General features: G+C 61.0%; 1 protein-coding gene across 9 annotated transcripts in view; it reads left to right on the forward strand.

The window, feature by feature from the left end:
• The window catches only part of Rgs12 (regulator of G protein signaling 12), a 77,940-nt gene that overhangs the window by 28,402 nt on the left and 30,817 nt on the right, over window positions 1-18,721 (forward strand). For 7 of the 9 annotated variants that reach the window (XM_013073117.3, XM_013073113.3, XM_013073115.3 and 4 more), the window contains 2 exons: window positions 270-386; window positions 14,251-14,272. In XM_013073117.3, coding sequence (XP_012928571.2) covers window positions 270-386; window positions 14,251-14,272 — 139 coding nt within the window. Of the gene's footprint in view, window positions 1-269; window positions 387-5,834; window positions 6,243-14,250; window positions 14,273-18,721 lie in introns of those variants that run through there. The other 2 variants (XM_013073116.3, XM_087187241.1) reach the window with 2 other exon arrangements.

Raw genomic sequence — 18,721 nt, forward strand, 5'->3', positions numbered from 1 at the left:
AACAGCCCTTGGAGCCAGCAGCTGATGGCTTTGGGGTTTGAGTGGGGGCCACCACGTGGGCACACCGTGGATAGTGGCAGGACGAGGACCCCGACAGCTGGTCTGACTCCTTTGTTCAGTTTTGTACTTTTTTATTGTGTAAATCCACCTACTATAAAATTCACCCTAAGATACTTCTGCTCTGGTTTCTCCTGCTCCCTGTTTCACGGGGCTGCAGCCCGGAGGATTCCCAGGAAGACCACCTGACATCTCTTTTTCTTCATGTTTAGGGCTCCAGGTTCGGGCGGGGAATTGGACTTGTGCAGACGTCTCAGCACACGTCTGCCCGCAGATCCTTTGGGAGGTCCAAGAGGTTCAGCATCACCCGCTCTCTCGATGACCTCGAGGTAGGTTTGTGTGTGTTTTTCCTCCTGTGGGCCGCGCTGGTCCCTGGGGCATCCTGGGCACCGCAGCCCCCCTTTGCCCCTCACTGTGTCTGTGGCCCCGGGTGGGAGCTGTAGGGGCTGCTGCTGAGCCTCGGAGCCCTGCAGTCCTGAGCCTGCTGAGCAAGAGCCTTCCCCAGGGCATGCTGTGATCCAGAGGGGCTATGGTGCCCGCTCTTCCTTTTGCCGTTTCTTCTGTTTGCAGAGTAGATTTTATGTTTCAGGCAGCTTTAGGTCTATAGAGAGCTGGGGCCCAAAGCAGTCTCCACGTCCCCTGGTCCTGAGCCGCTTGCCGTCAGCGTCACTCGGGGCTTCTGCTGCGCTGTGCCTTCGGCACGCTGGATGTGTGTGCACTGGCATGCACCTCCCCTGCAGCGTCATGCTGCAGCCCCTCCGCTCCGCCTGTTCAGGCCCTGGTGCCCACTGATCTTTTCCTGCCCCATTTGTGTGTCCTGAATTCCAGTGGATGTGGGCGTGCTACGTGCCGACTCTGATCCACTCTGTGCCAGTGGGCACATGAAGTCCCCTGGGTGTGCGTGGCTCCTTAGGCACACGCAGGGGCCGGCAGGATGGCGTGGGAATGGGAGGGAAGGCCAGTGCGTGGTGGTGTGATGGGCTCGGGCTGCCCGCTGCCCTGCCTGGTTGTACCAGCTAACTTGGGCTCGTCGGGGCTGTGCACATGTGTTTGGCCCATGGCCACTGGATCGGCTGCGGGGCTGCACCGTGCTGTTGCTGTCCTTGGGCGACGGTGTGCGTGGTGTGGCCCTGCTGGCTGCGGCTGCCTAGGCACGGCCTGGGCTGGGGTGCTGGGAACATGGAGGACGGTGCAGGGGCTGGGGGTGTGGGTGGGGGCCAGGGCTGGTGGTGGTCAGAGCGGGGCCCTGCTGTGCCTCCAAGGTTGGGGTGCTGAGTCTGCCCCTCCTCCCGACACATCATTTGGAATTAGACAAGCAGTGTTCTTGGGCTTTGCCTGGTGCCTTGAGATGCACAGGAACTGCCCCTGACTTACAGCCGGGGTCTGCTGCTCCCAGGAAGCACTCAGCCCTCCCTGCAGCCAGCCAGTCAGAGGCCTAGTGCATGCCCGGCCCCTCTCTGATCCGCCTGCCCGACCCTGGTACCCACAGCCCTTGCTGCCCCCGGAGCTCTCTTGCGCTCAGTCCCAGAACAGCGGTGGCTGCCGTGTCCTGAGGGGAGCTGTGTGGCCGCCCCCAGCTGCTGGTCCTGGCCTCCTTGCAGTGCCGGGGGCTGGCAGTGGAGGCCTCACTGCCAGAGCTGGCAGATGCCCATGGCCTGTGGGGTCTCGAGGCTGCACCAGGCATGGGCTGTGCCTTTCTGCTCTGCAGCCTGCCTCCTTGCAGATGCGGAAGAGGAGTGATTAGTGTTTCTGTTTCACAGAGGGGCCGTGCAGTTGTGAATACCACAGCTGGGATGTTGTCTGGGGCAGGCTGGTCCTGCACACATGTCAGCCTCTGCCCACCCCTGTGACACAGCAGGGCCAGGCAGCAGGGCCAGGTCGCGCCTGTCCCCAGCCCGTCATCTCAGCTGTCCCTGCACTCAGGGGACTGGTTCTTCACTTTCAGCGCAGCATCACGTCCGACGAGGTGATGGCGCTGCAGGGAGCCGAGGCAGCCCCGCTGGGTTGGGGCTTTGCACCCAGCCCTGAGGCTGAGGGTCCGGGCTGTGGAGGTCTGCAGGGGACAGCACGGTGCTGCGGAGACAGAGGGGGAGGGCTGGGCCGAGAGCGTGGTTTCCTTCTGCATGGGGTGGAAGCTTTGGGTGAGGGAGCAGCAGGGAGTGGGGAGGGCGGCAGGCTGGGCTCGGCATGGACAGTTCAGGCTGTTGGCTACAGCTCGCCGCCTGCCTTGGGGCCCCATCTGGAGATCTGGGGAGCAGCGGGCTGTGGGAAGCATGCCAAGCTGTTTGGACGGGCCCTGTGGCGGTGTGTGGTCGCTGGGCGGGGCCCGGGCCAGCCTGGAGGGCAGCAGGAGGGGGAGGGCCAGAGCCATCAAAACACAGTCAATGGAGGAGGCTGTCGCCGGGAGGGGCACCGAGAGCGCGGCCCCCCAGGGGCAGAGTGGGCCATTCGGGGGGCTGTTTCCACGCCCTCCTGGGTGTCCCTGAGCGCTGTCCCTGGCTGGTGCCTCTGTAGACCCTGCCTCCCACTGCTCCCAGCGCTTCTGCGTCACATGAGGCATCCACGTCTATCTGCATCTGCTGCCCCGTGGAGCCCCTGCAGGAGCGGCTGGTTGCCCTCAGCCCTCTGCCCGTGGTGTTTGGCGGGGACTGCAGTGGTGGGCACTGGGCAGCAGGTGGCGCCCAGCACCCTTTGCAGAGGAGGTGGGCCTCTGGGGTGGAGAAGGGGTCTCCTGCCTGGGTTACTTTGCTGCCCTTGAGAGCTGTGATGCTCTTCTTGCCTGTCAACACCATAGTCCCTTGCTAAAAGCAGAAAGAACCTGAGCCAACCTGAGACCGGGCATGGGCTGGGACCACCTCCCTGCGGCCTGGATGAGCTGGTTTCTTCCCTCCCGGCTCCTGCTGCCCTCTGGGACTTGGGAGGACCCTCGGTGTCACCTCCTCCAGGGACCCATCTGCACAGACATCTCAAATGTGCTCATCTTCCCTAATTTCTTAAGTTGACACCTTCTGTTTCCGGGAGGATTTCACTGAGGAAGTCTTGCTGGCTCTGCTCGCTTGCACAGACTGCCCTTTAAGCGGCTCCCAGGGAGCGCCTCGGTCCTCTAAGACCCTGTGAGTGCAGGTTCCCACCCAGTGAGTGCCCACTGCCTGCCTGTATGGTTCTGCCTCGGGACACAGCCGTGGGCAGAGCCCATCCCGACCCATGTGCTGGCCTCGGCTCAGGCTGCAGGAAGCTTGAGGAGGAGGCGCTGGCTCAGCCGTGCTGGGGGCCAGGGTGTGCCCTGAGGGGCCGGGCACAGGGCGCGGCAAGGCTGGCTTCTGGCTCGCCAGTGTCCATCGGGTGAGGCTTGGGTCTGGGATGGGAGTTATAGACTGGAGAGACCCCAGCAGGGGAGATCTGGGGACTCGGCCTGCCTGCCGGAGGCATCCTGGGCCTCAGAGCAGGAAGAGCCTGGCACCCAGCCTCGATCTGCAGGTGCCTCTCCCGGGCAGCTGCGGGGCCCCTGTTGGAACCCCTTCTCCAGGTCCAGCCTCACGGCACTGCCCAACCCCTGGGCAGCGCTGAGTGTTCGGGGCCTGGCTGGCCCCCATGAGGAGATGGCCGGGCCAGCTGCTTTCTGCACATCCCACTCATCGAGAGGGAGCCCGGAAGAAGTCTGTGTTCCCATCCCCTGTGGGCCCTGCCGTGTCTGGGAGTAGTAAAGGCCTGGGAGGCCTGGTCAGGCTGGGCATTAGGGGACACACCCTCCCTCTGAGGCTGCATGGGGTAGGGAGGCCCTGAGCCCAGCCCGCTTCTCGGAGCCTGGAGGCCTGTCCTGCCTGCGGAGCCTTCCCCAGAGCTGCAGGCTCAGCCTCCTGCCACCCCAACACCCCTCCCGAGTTATCACTGATGCCGGCTCAGCCTCCTCCTACTGCTGGGGCTGGCCCTGCCCCGGTCCCGGGCTCTGGCTGCACCCTTTGCCCACAGCCCTGGTTCCTGAGAGCAGACGGGGCGGGAGGCGGGGACAGCAGGTGCCCGGGAAGCGCTTGCTCTTGTTGGGCCAGTCCTGTGCTGCTGCCCTCTCATCTGGCTCTCCGGTAGCGGGAGGGAGGGCGGCCCTGAGCGTGGGTGCAGAGCTCTTCCTGTGACCCCGCAGCCGCTGGGCTTCACAGGGCTTGGACCACCCCACGTTGCCCACAGGGAGGGCAAGGGGCGCAGGAGGCCCGTGATGCTGGCCAGGAAATGAGCAGGAGAGCCTGCAGCCTGGGCTCTCATCCCACCTCCCTCCTGCTGCTGCAGAGGAAGAGGAGGGGCCCGCCCGGGGTGATCTCACCAGCCCCACGCAGGCCAGGGAGGGGACGGGGACCCGAGGGTGGCCCGGGGCGGGCTGCCTGCAACTGTGCAGACAAGACTGAATGTGTTTCTTCTGAGGCCTGTGACTGAACACGCTGGGATGAAGGTGTTTCCTGCTGTGATTCATTTGAGACATGTCTGGTGCTCAAGTGGTCCTGTGGGTGCCGCCTCCACAGGCCCAGCAGAAGGGTCCCCTGTGGTCACCCAGCAGTCGCCAGGGCCTGGGGGCCAGGATGCTGCCATCCCTGCCCTGATCTAGCGGCCACTGTCCCCCAAATTCAGGAGTCAGGGAGGGGAGGCCCAGGTCTCAGAGCCACAGGGCTCCATTGCCCTGAGAACCCTTGGCTGTCTTTCTGGGAGCTTCCCGTGGAAGCACTAGTGTGCTTATATGTGAGGAGCGGAAGAGCCGTCCCTGGTGGGGCTCAGCCTTGGGCCCTTGGGTGACAGCGGTGTTGAGGTGCACAGGGTGAGCTGGCAGTGTCCACTCCCGGGGCTGCCTGGTGGACGGGGCAGGGAGGTGGGTGCTGGGTTTGTCCCAGGAGAGGCAACCTCGTCTGGGGCCAGGAGCCGGGTGTGTGCGTTTAGGGCGCCTAATGTCCGTCTTGAGTGTGGCCTAGACCAGCGCCAGGGAAGGCCGTGCCGAGCACGGGGATCCAAGGCCACGCCAGGTCATGGCGCAGCCACCGCATCAGAACTGGTGACAGCAGAGGTGGCACCGCCCTCCAGCAAGGGGCAGCTGAGTAGTGGAACAGGCGGCCCAAAGGAGGGGACAGTTGGCTGCCGACAGTGGCTCCTCAGTGACTCCCGAGGTCCCAGCCCCTCCCTGTTCCCTCCCCGGAGTGCATGGTGGGGGTGGTGCTCGCTCTGTCCCTCCTCTGCTGGTGGCAGGTCCCCGAGAAGGGTGATGCCTGTACCCTGGCAGGAGGCCCCTGCCTGTCACAGTGTAAATTGGCCAACGCCAGGTTGTGGGTTCCACTGGCAGGTGTCGGGTTGGAACCAGGTGGTTGCCCAGCACGGTGCCAGTGGTGGCCCCTGGTGGTCTGCAGTCCCCACATCCCCTCAGACTGGGCCCTGCTGCTCAGTGCTGTCAGGGGGCCTGGCAGCACCCGGGGTCCCCAGCGTTCACAGGGGCTGAGGGACCCCAGGTGCTAGAAGCGGCCTCCTCTTTCCTGCTTCCTTTTTTTCGGTACTGGGGATCGAACTCTGGTCCTTCTGCTTGCGAGGCAGGCGGTGGAACCATTGAGCTAAATCCCCAGCCCCTTTTCTGCTTCCTTTTGAAGCGGGATCCACCGTGGTCCCTCCCTGTCAGGCTGTTCAGATGCTGTGGATGGCGTGGAGGGTTTCAGCACTGTGCCAGGTCCCGCTGGCTGCCACGGAGGAGGCGCGTGCAGATGGAGCGGGCCCAGAATAGCTCCATGCAACTGTAATTAAGGTTTCGAACCATACCACGCTGCTCAAAAACAAATTCCCTGCAGCTGCTGTGCTGACTGAGAAATTACCCCTATCAGCTGAAGTGCTATTCTTCGGATTTGGTAGAGGAAATACTTTAAAAATGATCTCATGGGTGTACTTTATATAAACGGCTTTTTTTTTCTGTGTACGAGGCGATTGGAAGAGTCTGAGTCCTGGGCAGACCACAGCTTCCTCCGTGTCCTGTTGCTATGGGTGATGAGGGAGCACATGGAGCCCGGCGGAGACGCCTGGACTTTCCTGACACGCACAGGCATGCCGTGGTGTCGGCGGGTGCATTTTAGATCTGGGTGCCCGGCGTGGTACACAAGTTTTCTTGTCTGAAGATGAATTTGGAAGAAGGGCTATCACATGAAACGGACACTTGCCCGGGCCCGCAGGTGAGTCACTGCGGCCAGGGCTGTGTTTGGGCAGCGCGGTTGCAGGAAGACTCGGTCTTCTCCAGCAGCCCGGTGTGTGGTGGCAGCGGGGTTGCCAAGTGCCTTAGGGAATAAACTGCCTCCCCATGTCTGTGCTCTGGGGCTGGGAGTCAGCGACAGAGCCAGTGCGGGCTCTGGGACCACAGTACTGGGTCCAGCTCGGGGCTGTGGGGTGGCAGATCCCGGTCCAGCCTCAGCCCTCGGGGCCCGGCCTCCCTGTGCCACGGCAGCTCTGACAGATTGCAAATGGGTGAGGCAATTGGGTTGAAATATTACATTCCAGCTAGATAAGTATATCAAGATCGACCGCACTCTGAATTGCTACTGAGAGCCCCCAGTTTATATGTAATGAGCTGGTTCTTGTGCGTGTGCATCCATATGTAATGTCTAGCACTCATATTTAATGATGCTTATTATTCGCACATAAGAAGTTGAACATACTGTGAGATGTTTTTAAAAGGTTTGAGAGTGAAAAGAACAAAGTAATTTTTATTTTCCTTCTGTGGCTGAGTTGTGTTGGTCTAAAGGCAAAATCAAATTTCAACTATATACTCGAGATTGTCACTTGTTACCGAGTACCCATTTTAAGTGCATTCTTTTCTGGCAACTGTTGAGTCTTGCTGTTTTTCCGGAATATCCACTTCAGCTCTTCCGCAGAGAGCTGACGGAGGAACTGTGAGTTCGGAGACCACTGGTTTGGATGTTGAGAGTGGAGTGAGCTGCTGTCCGTGGGGGGACTGGGAGGGCAGGGCAGGAGCAGTTCTGGTGGGGTGCTCCTCAGAGTCCCCTTCAGACTGGGTGGGAGAGCCAGGTCGGAGCCGCCATGGGCCCGCCGACCAGCAGCTGTCTGCATCCGCTTTCATCTCAACAGCACCTGAAGGCGGGTTGCAGACAATTCTGTTTTTTATTCTGAAAAAAAAAAAAAAGCCACTGAAAATCAGCCTTTGCATTTGCCTGTGATCTGGACTGACTTCTCAGATGTTTGCAAGTGCTGAAAATGGCGAGGAACTTCCTCATATGTGTGTTGGAGCCTGGCTGATGTGATGCTCTCGGGACAGACTGAGCAGCTCCTGTGGTCTCCCTTCCATGCCAGGCTGTGGGGCGAGGTCACCATCCCCGCCTCGCCCCTGATGTGGGCCCTGCATGGCCCTGGTGTGCTCAGGCAGCTGCAGGTGCGGGGGAGCAAGGCAGAGGGACCCTATTCTAAAGCCAGCTCCACATGTGCCGGCTCTGTGGTCCCCGTGAGTTTCTCTGAGCCGCACCTTGCTGATCTCTAAAGTGGGGGGATAGGAAGTGTCAGGGCTCTGAGCAGTGCACACATCACTGTTAGGGGTCCAGGTGGCTCAGGTTGCAGCCCCCACCATCTGAGTGCGGAGGTGGCTGACTTCCTAGGACCCGGTCCCCAGGGGGCAGGAGGTCCCACTGGCCAGGGACACTGACCAAAACTTCCCAGCTGATGTGGACTGGACTGGGCCAGAAGAAAGAACCAAGATGTGTAAGCACACCCGCCGGGTGTCACACTCTTGAACCCCAGGAAGAGTTGCTCAGGAGACATTAAAGCTCAAAAGAAAGAGGAATTGTCAGGTGGAAAACCACGCCCACCCCAGCCCACTACTGTGGCTGGGCCACGCCCTGGGTGACTGGGCTCCGCAGAGCTTGAGGCCACGGCTGGTGGGGCCACAGCTGGCACAGGGCATCCCCTGCCCCACCTGGGCTCCAGTCCTCACCTGCAGATGCCAGGGGCGATCTGGCACCGGGGTGGGAGTGGCCCGTGGGTTGCAGTGCCTCCCATGGTCTTTGCTTCCTTGCCGAGTTGGACCCTGGGCAGTTTGTCCCTCGAGGCGGAGTCCCCGGTGCCATGAAGGTGCCAGGCGCATGTCCTGTGTTCTGCCTTCCCAGGGCTCAGGAAGGACTGGGCAGCTGGGTGTCAGAGGTGGGACCTGTCCCTCCTCACGTGCTGGGGTTCTGAGTAGTAAAATGACGGACTGTAGTGTGAAATCCAAAGGCACCACCCTTCCTGGGCAGCATGGAGCCCTGCAGTCTGTGGGCATTGGTCAAGGGCCCTTGGTTGTCAACTCACACAGCAGGAGCCAGGCCCCGACACAGGAGGACCCTGGGCCTCGGCGGGGAGGCCAGGAAGTGGAAGGATGACCAGGAAGGCGGGGCAGGCTTGGGAAGTGTTGGGTGCTGCCTGTGACACAGAGGTCACTCTGGCCCACGCCCAGGGCTGCCTGCACCCTGCAGGAACCTCTCCTCCTTGCGCTTGGGCGGCTGAGGCTGTGGGGCCCCGCTGGGAGCTGGGAGGCCTCCTCGGTGCATGTGGGGTGAGGCTGGTGGCAATGGGGGTGGCATGGACTCTGCGTGGGGACCACAGTGATGCTGTGGCTGGTGGTGGCAGTGCCTGTGTGGGGGTGCTGTGTCTTGGGGCTCTGCAGGCTTGGAGTGTCCGCATTTGGCCGAGTCTCTCCTCCTCAGCCCAAATGAACTGAGTTCCTCTGTCACTGACCATGACTCCCGGCGTCCCTGTGCCCGGGCCGAGCCCGGGTGGGGGGCGGCACCCCGACTGCCCATGTGCTGTCAGCACAGATCTCTGCAGCCCCGAGCCAGAGTGCTTGGTTGCCGCCCTCCTGCCTGGGCCCAGGCCCTCTAACCTGCCCTGCTGTCTGGCCGGCCTCAGGGCTGCGCGGCTGGCTTTGTCCCCTGCCCCACCTTCTCATCCGCCCGTCCCCTGGTTTGTGCCCGACCTCTCCGGCGCTTTACGTCAGCAGCCCGCGGGCCTGCCCTCAGCCCCATCCCAACGTCCCTCTCTCCCTTCTGCCCCCCTTGCTGCGAGGGCCAGGCCTGCACGGAAGCTGTGGGCCTCCGCCAGGCGCTCCCATAGGGCCGCGGTGAGCACGGCAGTGCGTGTTGCATGTCTCAGTCAGGCCCGGCGTGTTGTGTGTAGGTGCGTCAGCGGGGACACCCTCAGCTTCCGAGTCCCCGCACCCCACATCCCCCAGAGCCTGGGGTCCTTTGTGGACCCAGCCAGGGCTGCTGGGAGCGTGGTCGGAGGTCAGCCCGATGGCAGCATTTAGTGGTGGAGGCCGTGTGGGCACAGCAGGGTCGCCCAGTCCCAAAGGCGTCTCCCGGCCCGCACTCCCCCGAGGAGAACTGCTGTTGGCTCTGGTGCTGCTGCAGGAGGCCGCTTCTCCTGTGAACCCCAGCTGGGCTTCTGAGCTGTCACTGCCACCTGCCTGGGGACGTTCATCCGAGAATGGGGGGGTGTCAGGGACAAGACCGCAGCCCTGCCTCCAACTGAGCATTAACTGCAGCCCCAGCCCGCGCCGCACCGAGGGTGCAGTGTGCTTATCGCAGGGGTCCTTAGGACCGTAGGATCCAAGTGAGGCCCTGAGGCATTGCCAGGACTGCGAGAGGAGCATTCCTGGTGACATTCCTGGGAAGATGCGGCCAGGGTGGGTTGTGCCCTGACTCCATTTCTTCTGATCTTATCCAGATTGTGGAGCTCTTTGGCATTGCACGGACACTCTCCCCACACGCATGCACACATACACGCACGTGCACATACACACATGTGCGCACACACTTTGAAAAGAAGCCCAGCTGCACTCCTGAGTGCGCTGTTCCCCTTCTGGGCTGGTCAGCGCTTCCCTGACCACCACGGTGACCCTGCACCAAACGGAGCCACTGCCCCCTCTCCACGCTCTTCCCTTGGTGGCTGGAACGGAAGAGTGCAGACTGTGGGGCCTTCGTTAGGGTGCCTGCCCACTTGGATCATGAAAGGTCTTCCTCGCTTGAGCCTGGAAGTGTGAGCCATGACCTTCTCCGTGGTTCTGTTCTCCAGTTGTCCTTTTGCTTGTTAAAAAGGAAATGTGGGCCAGGATCCAGCACAGTGATATAAACCACAGTCACATGCTGCCTGCAAGGCCTCTAGGACTCTGCACCTCGGAACCCACCACCGCCTCTCCATCCGCCAGCCCAGCCCGGCCTGGCCACCGCCCTCCATCTGCTCCTGTGAGCTCACTGTTTTGGGCTCCATGTACAAGGGAGAGCCACAGCTCCTGCCTGTGCCCTTCTGGCTGCTGTCACCCAGCGCAGCGCTCTTGGGGCTCACCCATGTTGTCACCAGCGGCCGGATCTCCCTGTCTCAGCCAAACATGTGTGCACCTCGCTGGCCTTGCCCGGGTACCCAGCTGTCAGCAGGCACAGGCTGCTTCCACATCTGGCCTGTGGGTGCTGTGAACGCTGCTGCAGGCCACACCAGTGTGCCTCTGTCTCCTACAGATGCTGACTATTTCCTTTGGTGCGGACACCCAGGAGGGGCTGCTGGTCACACTGTCGTTTGTCCCGTACCGTTTTCCATGGTGGGTGCAGATGGGCCCCTCCCCACCCCCGCCAGCACTGCAGCCCTGACCCCCACCTCACGGGTGGTAATCATTTCACAGTGTGCACTGCCCGGAATGGCACATTGTGCACCTGGAATAGGAATAGCTTTGATCTGTCAGAACGAAACCGTAACCACCCATCCAAGGGCAGCTGCCTGCTGCGGATGTTTAATATGTTTCCTTTGTGGACAGTTTGTCTATTAGGTAATTGAGTGTCTTTCCACGTTGTAGAAATTCTTAAAAGGTACATAGTTGTGACCATGTTCTACAGACATTTTGCATTATTTCTCCCGGTGACAGTGATGGCAGAACTTTCACCGTTTCTCTTCAGAGTTGAATTGTGCCTCTTCCAGATGAAAGGCAGCCCCTCGAGGGCTCTGAGTGTCCTGCCTCTCCATCTCCTCCTGACCTCTCTTCTGAGCAGGACAAACCAGCCGTGACTGGTGCTTCCGAGAGTCACAAAACAGCGACGTTTATGCCCGAGATTGCTGCCTGGGTGTGTGCCACCACCACGTTAGTGCTCTGTCCCACGGCCTGCTAGGAGGCGAGTGTGACGGAAATCGCACTTAAAAAGTCACCATGACCTGCAGGAGTCCTGCCTGCAGGTGCTGTCTGGAAATTTCTGTCTTTGGCATTTGGGTTGCTTTCCCCTCTGTCAGCAGGATGTGCTCAGAAAAGGCAAACCGGGCCCAGGAAAAGTGCAGTTTGGTGGGAATTAGGCATGTCATCGGTCCCCAGGCAGTGGGAGTGACTTGGGGGTCCCCTCCCTGTGCCCCAGCCTGTGCCCCGCCCCAGTGCCCCATGAGCAGGGTGCTCCCTGCCAGCACCGGCCCTGCCTGCAGCCCCTTTGTAGCTCAGACCCTCTGCTGCTCCTGGGCCCGAGGTGGCCCCAAACCTCACCTGCTGTTGGAACGCAGCCCCGACAAGGTGTGTTCCTTAGCAGCTTTGCTGGCCTTGTCCCAGGCTCAGGGGCCAGGGGTCATTCGGCTGTCGCATGCCGGGAGCACACTCTGCTGTCCTCTCAGGCTCGGCTTCAGACAGATGCAGTTAGATCACTGGTAGCTGTGAATCACATTGTTGCAAATCAGCCTCAGCAGGGAAAGCTGTCCCTGCTGCCCTGGGAGCCTATGAACTTGGGCGGGGTGTGGTTCTGTACCCAGGCAGTACCAAGATCGGTTCCCCTCTGGCTCTGGCTGGACACAGACAGTCGCCGCCGCCGGGATGAGGACTTGCCAGTGTGCGGGGCTGGGAGCCACGCAGGAAGGGCCATGGCCTGGCTTCGTGGTGATCTTGGGGCGGCAGGATTCTCCTCAGGCCGCAGTGGCCAAGGGCTCCCCGGGGCACAGTCTGCTTCCTGTACGTCAGGGACCCAGGTCCTCGGCTGCCTCCTACCGTCCCCGCCTCTTGGGCCTGCTGAGCCTCACCGCCGAGTCGTGACTTCCACGGTCACAGCTTCACCTGCATCCTCTGCTCGCCTGGCACAGCTGGCTGATTCTTCAGTGTTGCAGCGTCTGGGACTCTGTTGTGTTCCCCCTCACTCTGGCCCATGATAGGTTCCCTTTGCGCTGAGCGAGTCCTGGGCTTGAGCTTCCCTCACCTCCCAGGCCCTGCTGGCAGTGTTCACGGCATCTCCGGCTTCGTGGCCCTCTGCTGTGAGCTAGGGTTTGCTGATTGCTCCTCTGATCTCTCGGGGACCCATTTTCCTTTTTCAGAGCAGTGGTATATTAAAAGCATGTTCATCTCGGTGCTTTACCTATAAATCTAAAACTGAAAAAGTGAAGTTTACTTTTAAAAAGGCTCGCTGTGGCACTTGACCCACATCTGGTGGCTCCACCTGGTTGGGGCTACCAGAAGCCTAGTGGCACCATCTGTCCCCACTTCCTGGCTGCTGGTGGGTGTCAGGTGCCAGCAGCAACTTTTGCTTCTCCTTGGCTCCTGGGCCAGGAGTCACTGCTGGCTCTCCAGGTAAATGCTGTGCGGGGAGCATCAGGCCTGCCTTGGCCTCTGCCAGGATCTGGTCTTGTGCGACAGGAAGCGGCCCATCTCCTTCACGTGATGAGCCTGCAGTTCGTGATTTGTTTTTAGGTACTGCTGACAGCATTCCCGACTTCGTGCAGCCTGCAGAGTGCCTTCTCATGCTCCCGAGGGAAAAGCCCACCTTTCATGTCACCCAGGCTTATACTGTGCCCGGGGCACGGCCAGGACGGCCCTGCGAGGGAGGCCGGTGTGCAGGTGCTATGTGCGGGGCCTGAAGAGGTGGACAGGCAGGGACCCGTGCTGCTGGGCCCAGGGCTGCTGGAGCAGGAGCTGTCGGGATGGGAGAAGGCTGGCCGCTGGGGACGGGTGTCACGCACTCGGCTGAATTTCACACCTAAACCAGTCCTGTGCACCTTGGCTCCCGGGAGGACGGTGCTGCCTCGTGGCCATGGATCCTTTCCCGTGGTCGCTGCCCTCTGGGGTGACTCAGGTGAAGGAGGTGGCCCGGTCCCGGGGACTGGAGTCTGGCTCCCCTCCCATGCTGCCCTCTGGCCGCCTGTTCCCTGGAAGGAGAGGCCCTGAGCGCCCGACTCCGTGCGAGGTCCTCGCTGTCACTGAAGAATGGGAGGCCTGGCTCAGGAGGCTGCTGCAGGCCAACCAGGGAGTGCGCTGTGGGAGCAGAGGAGTCCTGAAGGGTGGCTGCCGTGGGTTCGAGGGTGGCCCGGGCCATGCCAGCATGACACAAGGCACTGGACAGCTGGGCCTCGGCCTTGGGCTGCACAGCTGCTTTTCTGCCACTCTCAGTCCAGGACCGCAGCCAGGACCAGGCCTGCTCCTCCTGCGCCCTCCTGCCCCTCTCCTGCCACAGTGGCTCCTAGCGCCCTCTGCCTGCTCCCCAGGAACACCCGCCTCCCTCGCCTGGCTCTTCAAGTTCCTGTCCCGCTGGGTCCTGGTCCAGGATCACTCTGTCTCCCTGACAGAGTTCTGGTGGCCGGTGTCCTGGGCGCCCCTCCTATGCCAGGTGGCCCAGCCTGCCATCCTCAGACTAGCTCTGCGGCCCCGCCATGCTGCCCACCCTGGAGGCCAGTTTTCCCGCGGGGCTGCTCTCTCCGAGCTTCTGGCCTCAGTGCCACTGTGCAGGCCTGGAGGCCCCTCCCACCTCTGGGGCAGCTGGGATGCCCCTTTCCCTGCACTGGCCCATGCTTTCCCCCTCTTGGGCCCAGGTCTGGCCCTGGGGGGCTGGCGATGGTGGGCACGGAGGGGAGCAGGGCCGGCGTGGGCCTCTGTGCCCTGGGCAGGTGCCCTGGGGCAGACAGGCACTTCCGGAGCCCACAAGCTGACACAGGGTCCCTGAGTCACTGGCTCTTCCTAAAACTGTGATGTCAGACACACTGGGATTCTTTTCACATGGAAATGATGGCGACTTCCTCCTTGGGGGTGGGCGGGCGGGTTGGCTCCGGACCTGGGAGCCGGCTTACTCCGCCTCTGCTCCCTCAGACACCTGCCGGATCGGTCCCAGCCTCGAGTCCCTCGGTGCCTCCATGGACTTGTGCTGTTCCCTGGTTGTCATGAGGTCTAATTAACTCATGTCTCTCTCTCTTTTCTTTCAGTCTGCAACTGTGTCTGATGGGGGTAAGTCACAATTTCTGATGTATATTTTTATTATTTTTAACAAAGTTTTCAAGTTGTGGAACTGTCTGCCCTCTGACACATGCATGAAAGATGTGTGCTCTCCTCTCTCTGTCCCTGTGAGGGCGGGTCTCGCCGCGTGGGTTTGGGGTGCTTTCAGGTGGCCACCACGTGTGCCCCAGAAGCTGCTGAGCAGAGAAAAGGAGACAGAGCGCCCAGGCAGCCGGGCCCGGGCACCCTGCTGCATGCCTGTGTGACAAGTTAGAACACGCTTGCCATTCCCTTGTACAACCAGCTTTTAAACCGGCCAGTTAAGATTTCCCAGCTCTTGGTGAATTTGAGCAGTTCTGCAAAGCTGAGGGAGACGCTCAGCTTCGAGGCCTCCCTCTTGGAGAGAGGGCAGTGGGTGAGCTGAGCCAGTGGGGTGGAGAGGACCCGGACTCTCTGTCTTTCAGAGTTTGCGCATAGGGATTCTTATAGTGGGACTGATCCGAAAGGGGAGTGGCCAGATGTGTCTTATTCCAACTGAAGATTTCTCTGATGTAATCTTTGTCATTTTAGTTCGGTGATTTTTCTTTAACATCCAAGTACATCTGCTTTTGTAGTCCTTGTGCTCAGGAGTTTGCAGATGCCGTCTCTGCAGTCTCTCTGTCTTCTGGGAGCTGGGGCACCCGTGTCTCTGAAGGCTTCTGCTTTCTGTTTTCCTTCCCGTGCAGGGTGGGCAGCAGCATGGGAGTGAGCTACAGAGGAGCTGAGCATGGTCTTCTGGGATCTCCTGTGTCTCCAGCCACGCTGGCCTCAGCCCCTGGCCATACAAAGGGCTGCTGTCACCTGGCGGAGGGGCCGTGGGAAGCATGAGGAGGGTGTGTCGTATTACACACTTGCTAATCCCGGAGCCTGGAGGCTGTTGGATAAGAGGCGTAGTGTTTCCTGTGTTATGTGCAGGGCGGCTCATGTCATTTAATCAGTTTTAAACTGGGAGTAGAGAAACTTCCTTGATGCGGGGGAAACAGGCTGCACTGCCCAGCCCAGGAGGAAGCCAGGGCTGCTAGGTTCTGCTCAGCTTCCTGGCCAGTGGGCCTGACTTCTCCTTTCTGGTAGAAGGCATTCACTTTGCCATGGAATTTATAAAGCTGAGAGGTTTTCTCAATCATGCATCGTCTTTTGTCTGGTTCTTCTGCCTTGCTTGGGGATCAGTGCAGGGCCTCACGTGCTGGCAAGCAGCATACCTCTGAGCTGCACCCATGCCCCGCTTCTATATCATGTACTCACCTCTTCGAAGTGTTCTCCAGGAGACGGGAGCCCCGGCTGGGTGCACGGTGGGTGTCGGTTGCAGTGTGAAATGGTTATCCTTTCCAAGTGTGGGAAGCCCCTGTGTCCCAGCCCCGGGGGCTCCCTGTGCCCTTTCTGAGGAAGTGGTGTCCGGCAGGTGGTTCCCCTGCCCCTGGGGCTTTCCACCTTGGCCCTGGGGCTCCCAGGGCCCAGCTGTCTTCCCGGCAGGGAAGGGTGGGTAGATGCTGACCGCTCCACACGCTGTGTGGGTTTTAGTCACTTTTCACTTCTATTGTTTTCCCAATTTCAGTTTCTTTTTTGATTATAAGAGTGGAGGGAAAGTTTTCTGGGCTGGGTGTGGTGGTGCACTCCTATAATCCCAGCCCTCTGAGGCGGAAGGTTCAGAGTTAGAGTCCGGCCTGTGTCCCTCAGCAATTTAGTGAGGACCTCTCTCAAAAAATAAAATAGGATGAAATGAAACTTTATAAAAGGGGCCAGGGATGTATTTCAGTGGTGCCATGCCTGCCTGGCAAGTGCAAGGTCCTGAGTTCAATTCCTGGTACCAGGGGAAAAAAAGGGCTAGAGATGTAGCTCAGTGTAAAGGCCCTGGATTCAACCCCTAGTGCCACACACACACACACACACACACACACACACACATGCATGCGTGTTGGTTATCTGGTTTGATGTACTTGTTAATTCTCAGGGTTTGGACATTATCTGGCAGGTGAGGACGCTGGTCATGGTCACTCACCCCCTGGGCTCAGGCATGGAGGAGAACAGCTCCTGCCCTGCTGCAGAGCCCCAGCCTCAGCCAGACCCCAGCTCCTGCAGAACCCGGCACTGTCCTGTGCCCACATCCATCCAGGTGCTTGCTGAGGGGGGCTGGCTAGAAACTGGGTGTTTGTCTTCCTGTGAAGGCCATCTGAGGCTCACGAGGGCCTGGCTGCCTCTGTGGGAAATGTTCCTCCCAGGCCAGAAGGGCCTGGCAGCTTTGGGAGCTGCCCATTCCCAGCTCCCAGCCTGACCCCATGTGCTGTGCTCTCTGGTGATGAACGGGGTGCTCTTGCCGTGCCCACGCCCCTGAGGGTGTGGACCTGGTCCACACCAGGCCGGGTGCTTGATGACCTACTCTCCCCACCCGCGCTGTGGCTTTCAGCTGTAGCTGTCACTGTGGCTCCAGCCCCCAGGGAGTGGGCCGAGGGCAGTGGATTCTGACTCTGAGAGGGAGGAACATCTGAGCTCTGAGAGGCTTCCGGCTGGCAACAGCTTGTGGGGAGTCACTGGGGACTTCAAGTTGTTAGGGAGCGGGTACAAGTCCGCTGGGGTGAGGGTCGGTGGTACGGCGCCCTACTGGTGTGCTCAAGGGCCTGCGTTTCAGTCCTAGTCCTGCAGAGTAATTAAAAAAAAAAAATGAGTAAAATACATGAAAGTGTGGCCTTCCTTGCAGTTGCCCAGGAGCTGCGCCTTCTGTCCTGGGTGTGGCACAGGTGTCGGCAGGCGAGGCCAGGTGCCTGCCGGAGCTCAGCTTCTCCAGGTCCCTCCCGCAGCCCCTTTGTCCTCCTCCTTGTTCTTGGAAGGAGAAGGTTTCTCGGGTCACCGTGTGGGGAGTTTCAGAGTTACCTCCCCCTGAGGAGACTGGCGGCAGGTAGAGGAGCAGAAAAACCTGTCCCAGCATCATCGCTCACACACGCAGGGCACACGCAGGGCACACGCAGGGCACACGCCGGCCTTGCAGAGGGCTGGGGGTGCCCAGCCGGCAGGGGTGGTCCCCACATGCAGATGGCACCTCCCAGCCGCAGCCGCCTGGGGTCGCCTGACCGGCCAGGTACAGGACCCCATCTTGTCTTCTGTGGGAAGACCCCGCCCAGACACACGGACACTGACAGGCGAAGCCCCTTTAGAGACAGCGTCCCCAGGCTGCCCCACAGAGCCTTGCTCTCGGTGACCCTGGGTCTCCCACGACGAGGCGTCTTCCGGAGTGGGGAAGAGCAGACACCAGCAAGGGGCACAGCCATGAGGCCCCTGACGGGGCCAGACGGCTTTGGGGGCTCCATGGCATGCCCGTGGAACCTCTCTTCGCACGCTCTCACCTGGCCCACCCTGCCCTCAGCCTCGCTGCAGGCCCGCTGGCCCCATGGCCTCCCACCCTTGTGTGCTCGCTTGGCGCCTGCGCTCTGCCCAAGCCCTGCGCAGCCACTGCCGTCCCGGGACCCCCTGCAGACCCAGCTCCATCCTTCATTCTGCTCTGCTGTCCCGGGCACCAGCACCCCCATCTGCTGAGGCCGGCCCTGGACGCAGCCTGGTCCCTGGCTGTCAGCAAGCTCCTCCTGGCCTGCTCCAAGCCCAGTGTTCGTTTCTATCCACACCACTGCCAGCGTCCAGGGCTTTGCACTGTTTATCTGTGCCATTGCGTGGTCGGCCCCCGCCAGAGAGTGACCTGGGTGAGGCCAGGGCTGGTGACCACAGGGCCCAGCACAGTAGCGACTCGAGCGCTGTTCCGTGGGTGATGGATTTGGTGTGTGGCCCCCGGCAGATGCCAGCCAGGGCACTGCTTAAGACTGGGCTTGGGGCAGTGGCTCTCAGAGGGTTTTCTTTTTAGCAGTGGAACGTTCTCAACAAACCAAGCAGTCAGCCTGGTGGAACCCCAGCACTGGGCACAGGCATGGACCAGCCGCCCTGCCCTCCCAGGCGGGGTGAGTGAGGGCTCAGGCTTTGGGCCTAGGCTGGGCACACAGAGCCTGGCCACCCCTTCTCTCTGAACACCCCCTTGGCCTCGCCCTCTGTCCCGTTCTGTACTCGCTGCTCCCGGTGCTGCGGGCAGAGGACAGTCGAGCTTGCAGCCTTTCCCGGCTCCAGCTTACTATGTAGCTGTTGCGGGCAGGGTGTGTTTGGCCTTGTTGTGCAAAGAACAGAGTAGGAAATGAGAAGGGAAAATAGGCACAGGGGTCGTGGTCCGAGCTGCCGGCCTGTCTCCCCGCGCCTGCTGGGCACAGGTGAGAGCTGCCCAGGAACGGCAGCGGCTGTGTCGCAGCTCTGCGCACCGGCCTGGCTGTGGGGGTGGCCAGCCCGCACAGGTTTCTGCCCGTGAGGCCCCTGGATGCCAGGGGCTGGGAAGGCTCCAGGCCAGGCCTGACAGAAAGCACCTTCCCACATCCACCGCCTCCGCCTCCGTCCTGT

The sequence above is a fragment of the Heterocephalus glaber genome, unplaced genomic scaffold (assembly GCF_053883595.1).
Source record: "Heterocephalus glaber isolate CG9 unplaced genomic scaffold, H.glaber_assembly_v1.0 deba00001509, whole genome shotgun sequence".
NCBI lineage: Eukaryota > Metazoa > Chordata > Mammalia > Rodentia > Bathyergidae > Heterocephalus > Heterocephalus glaber.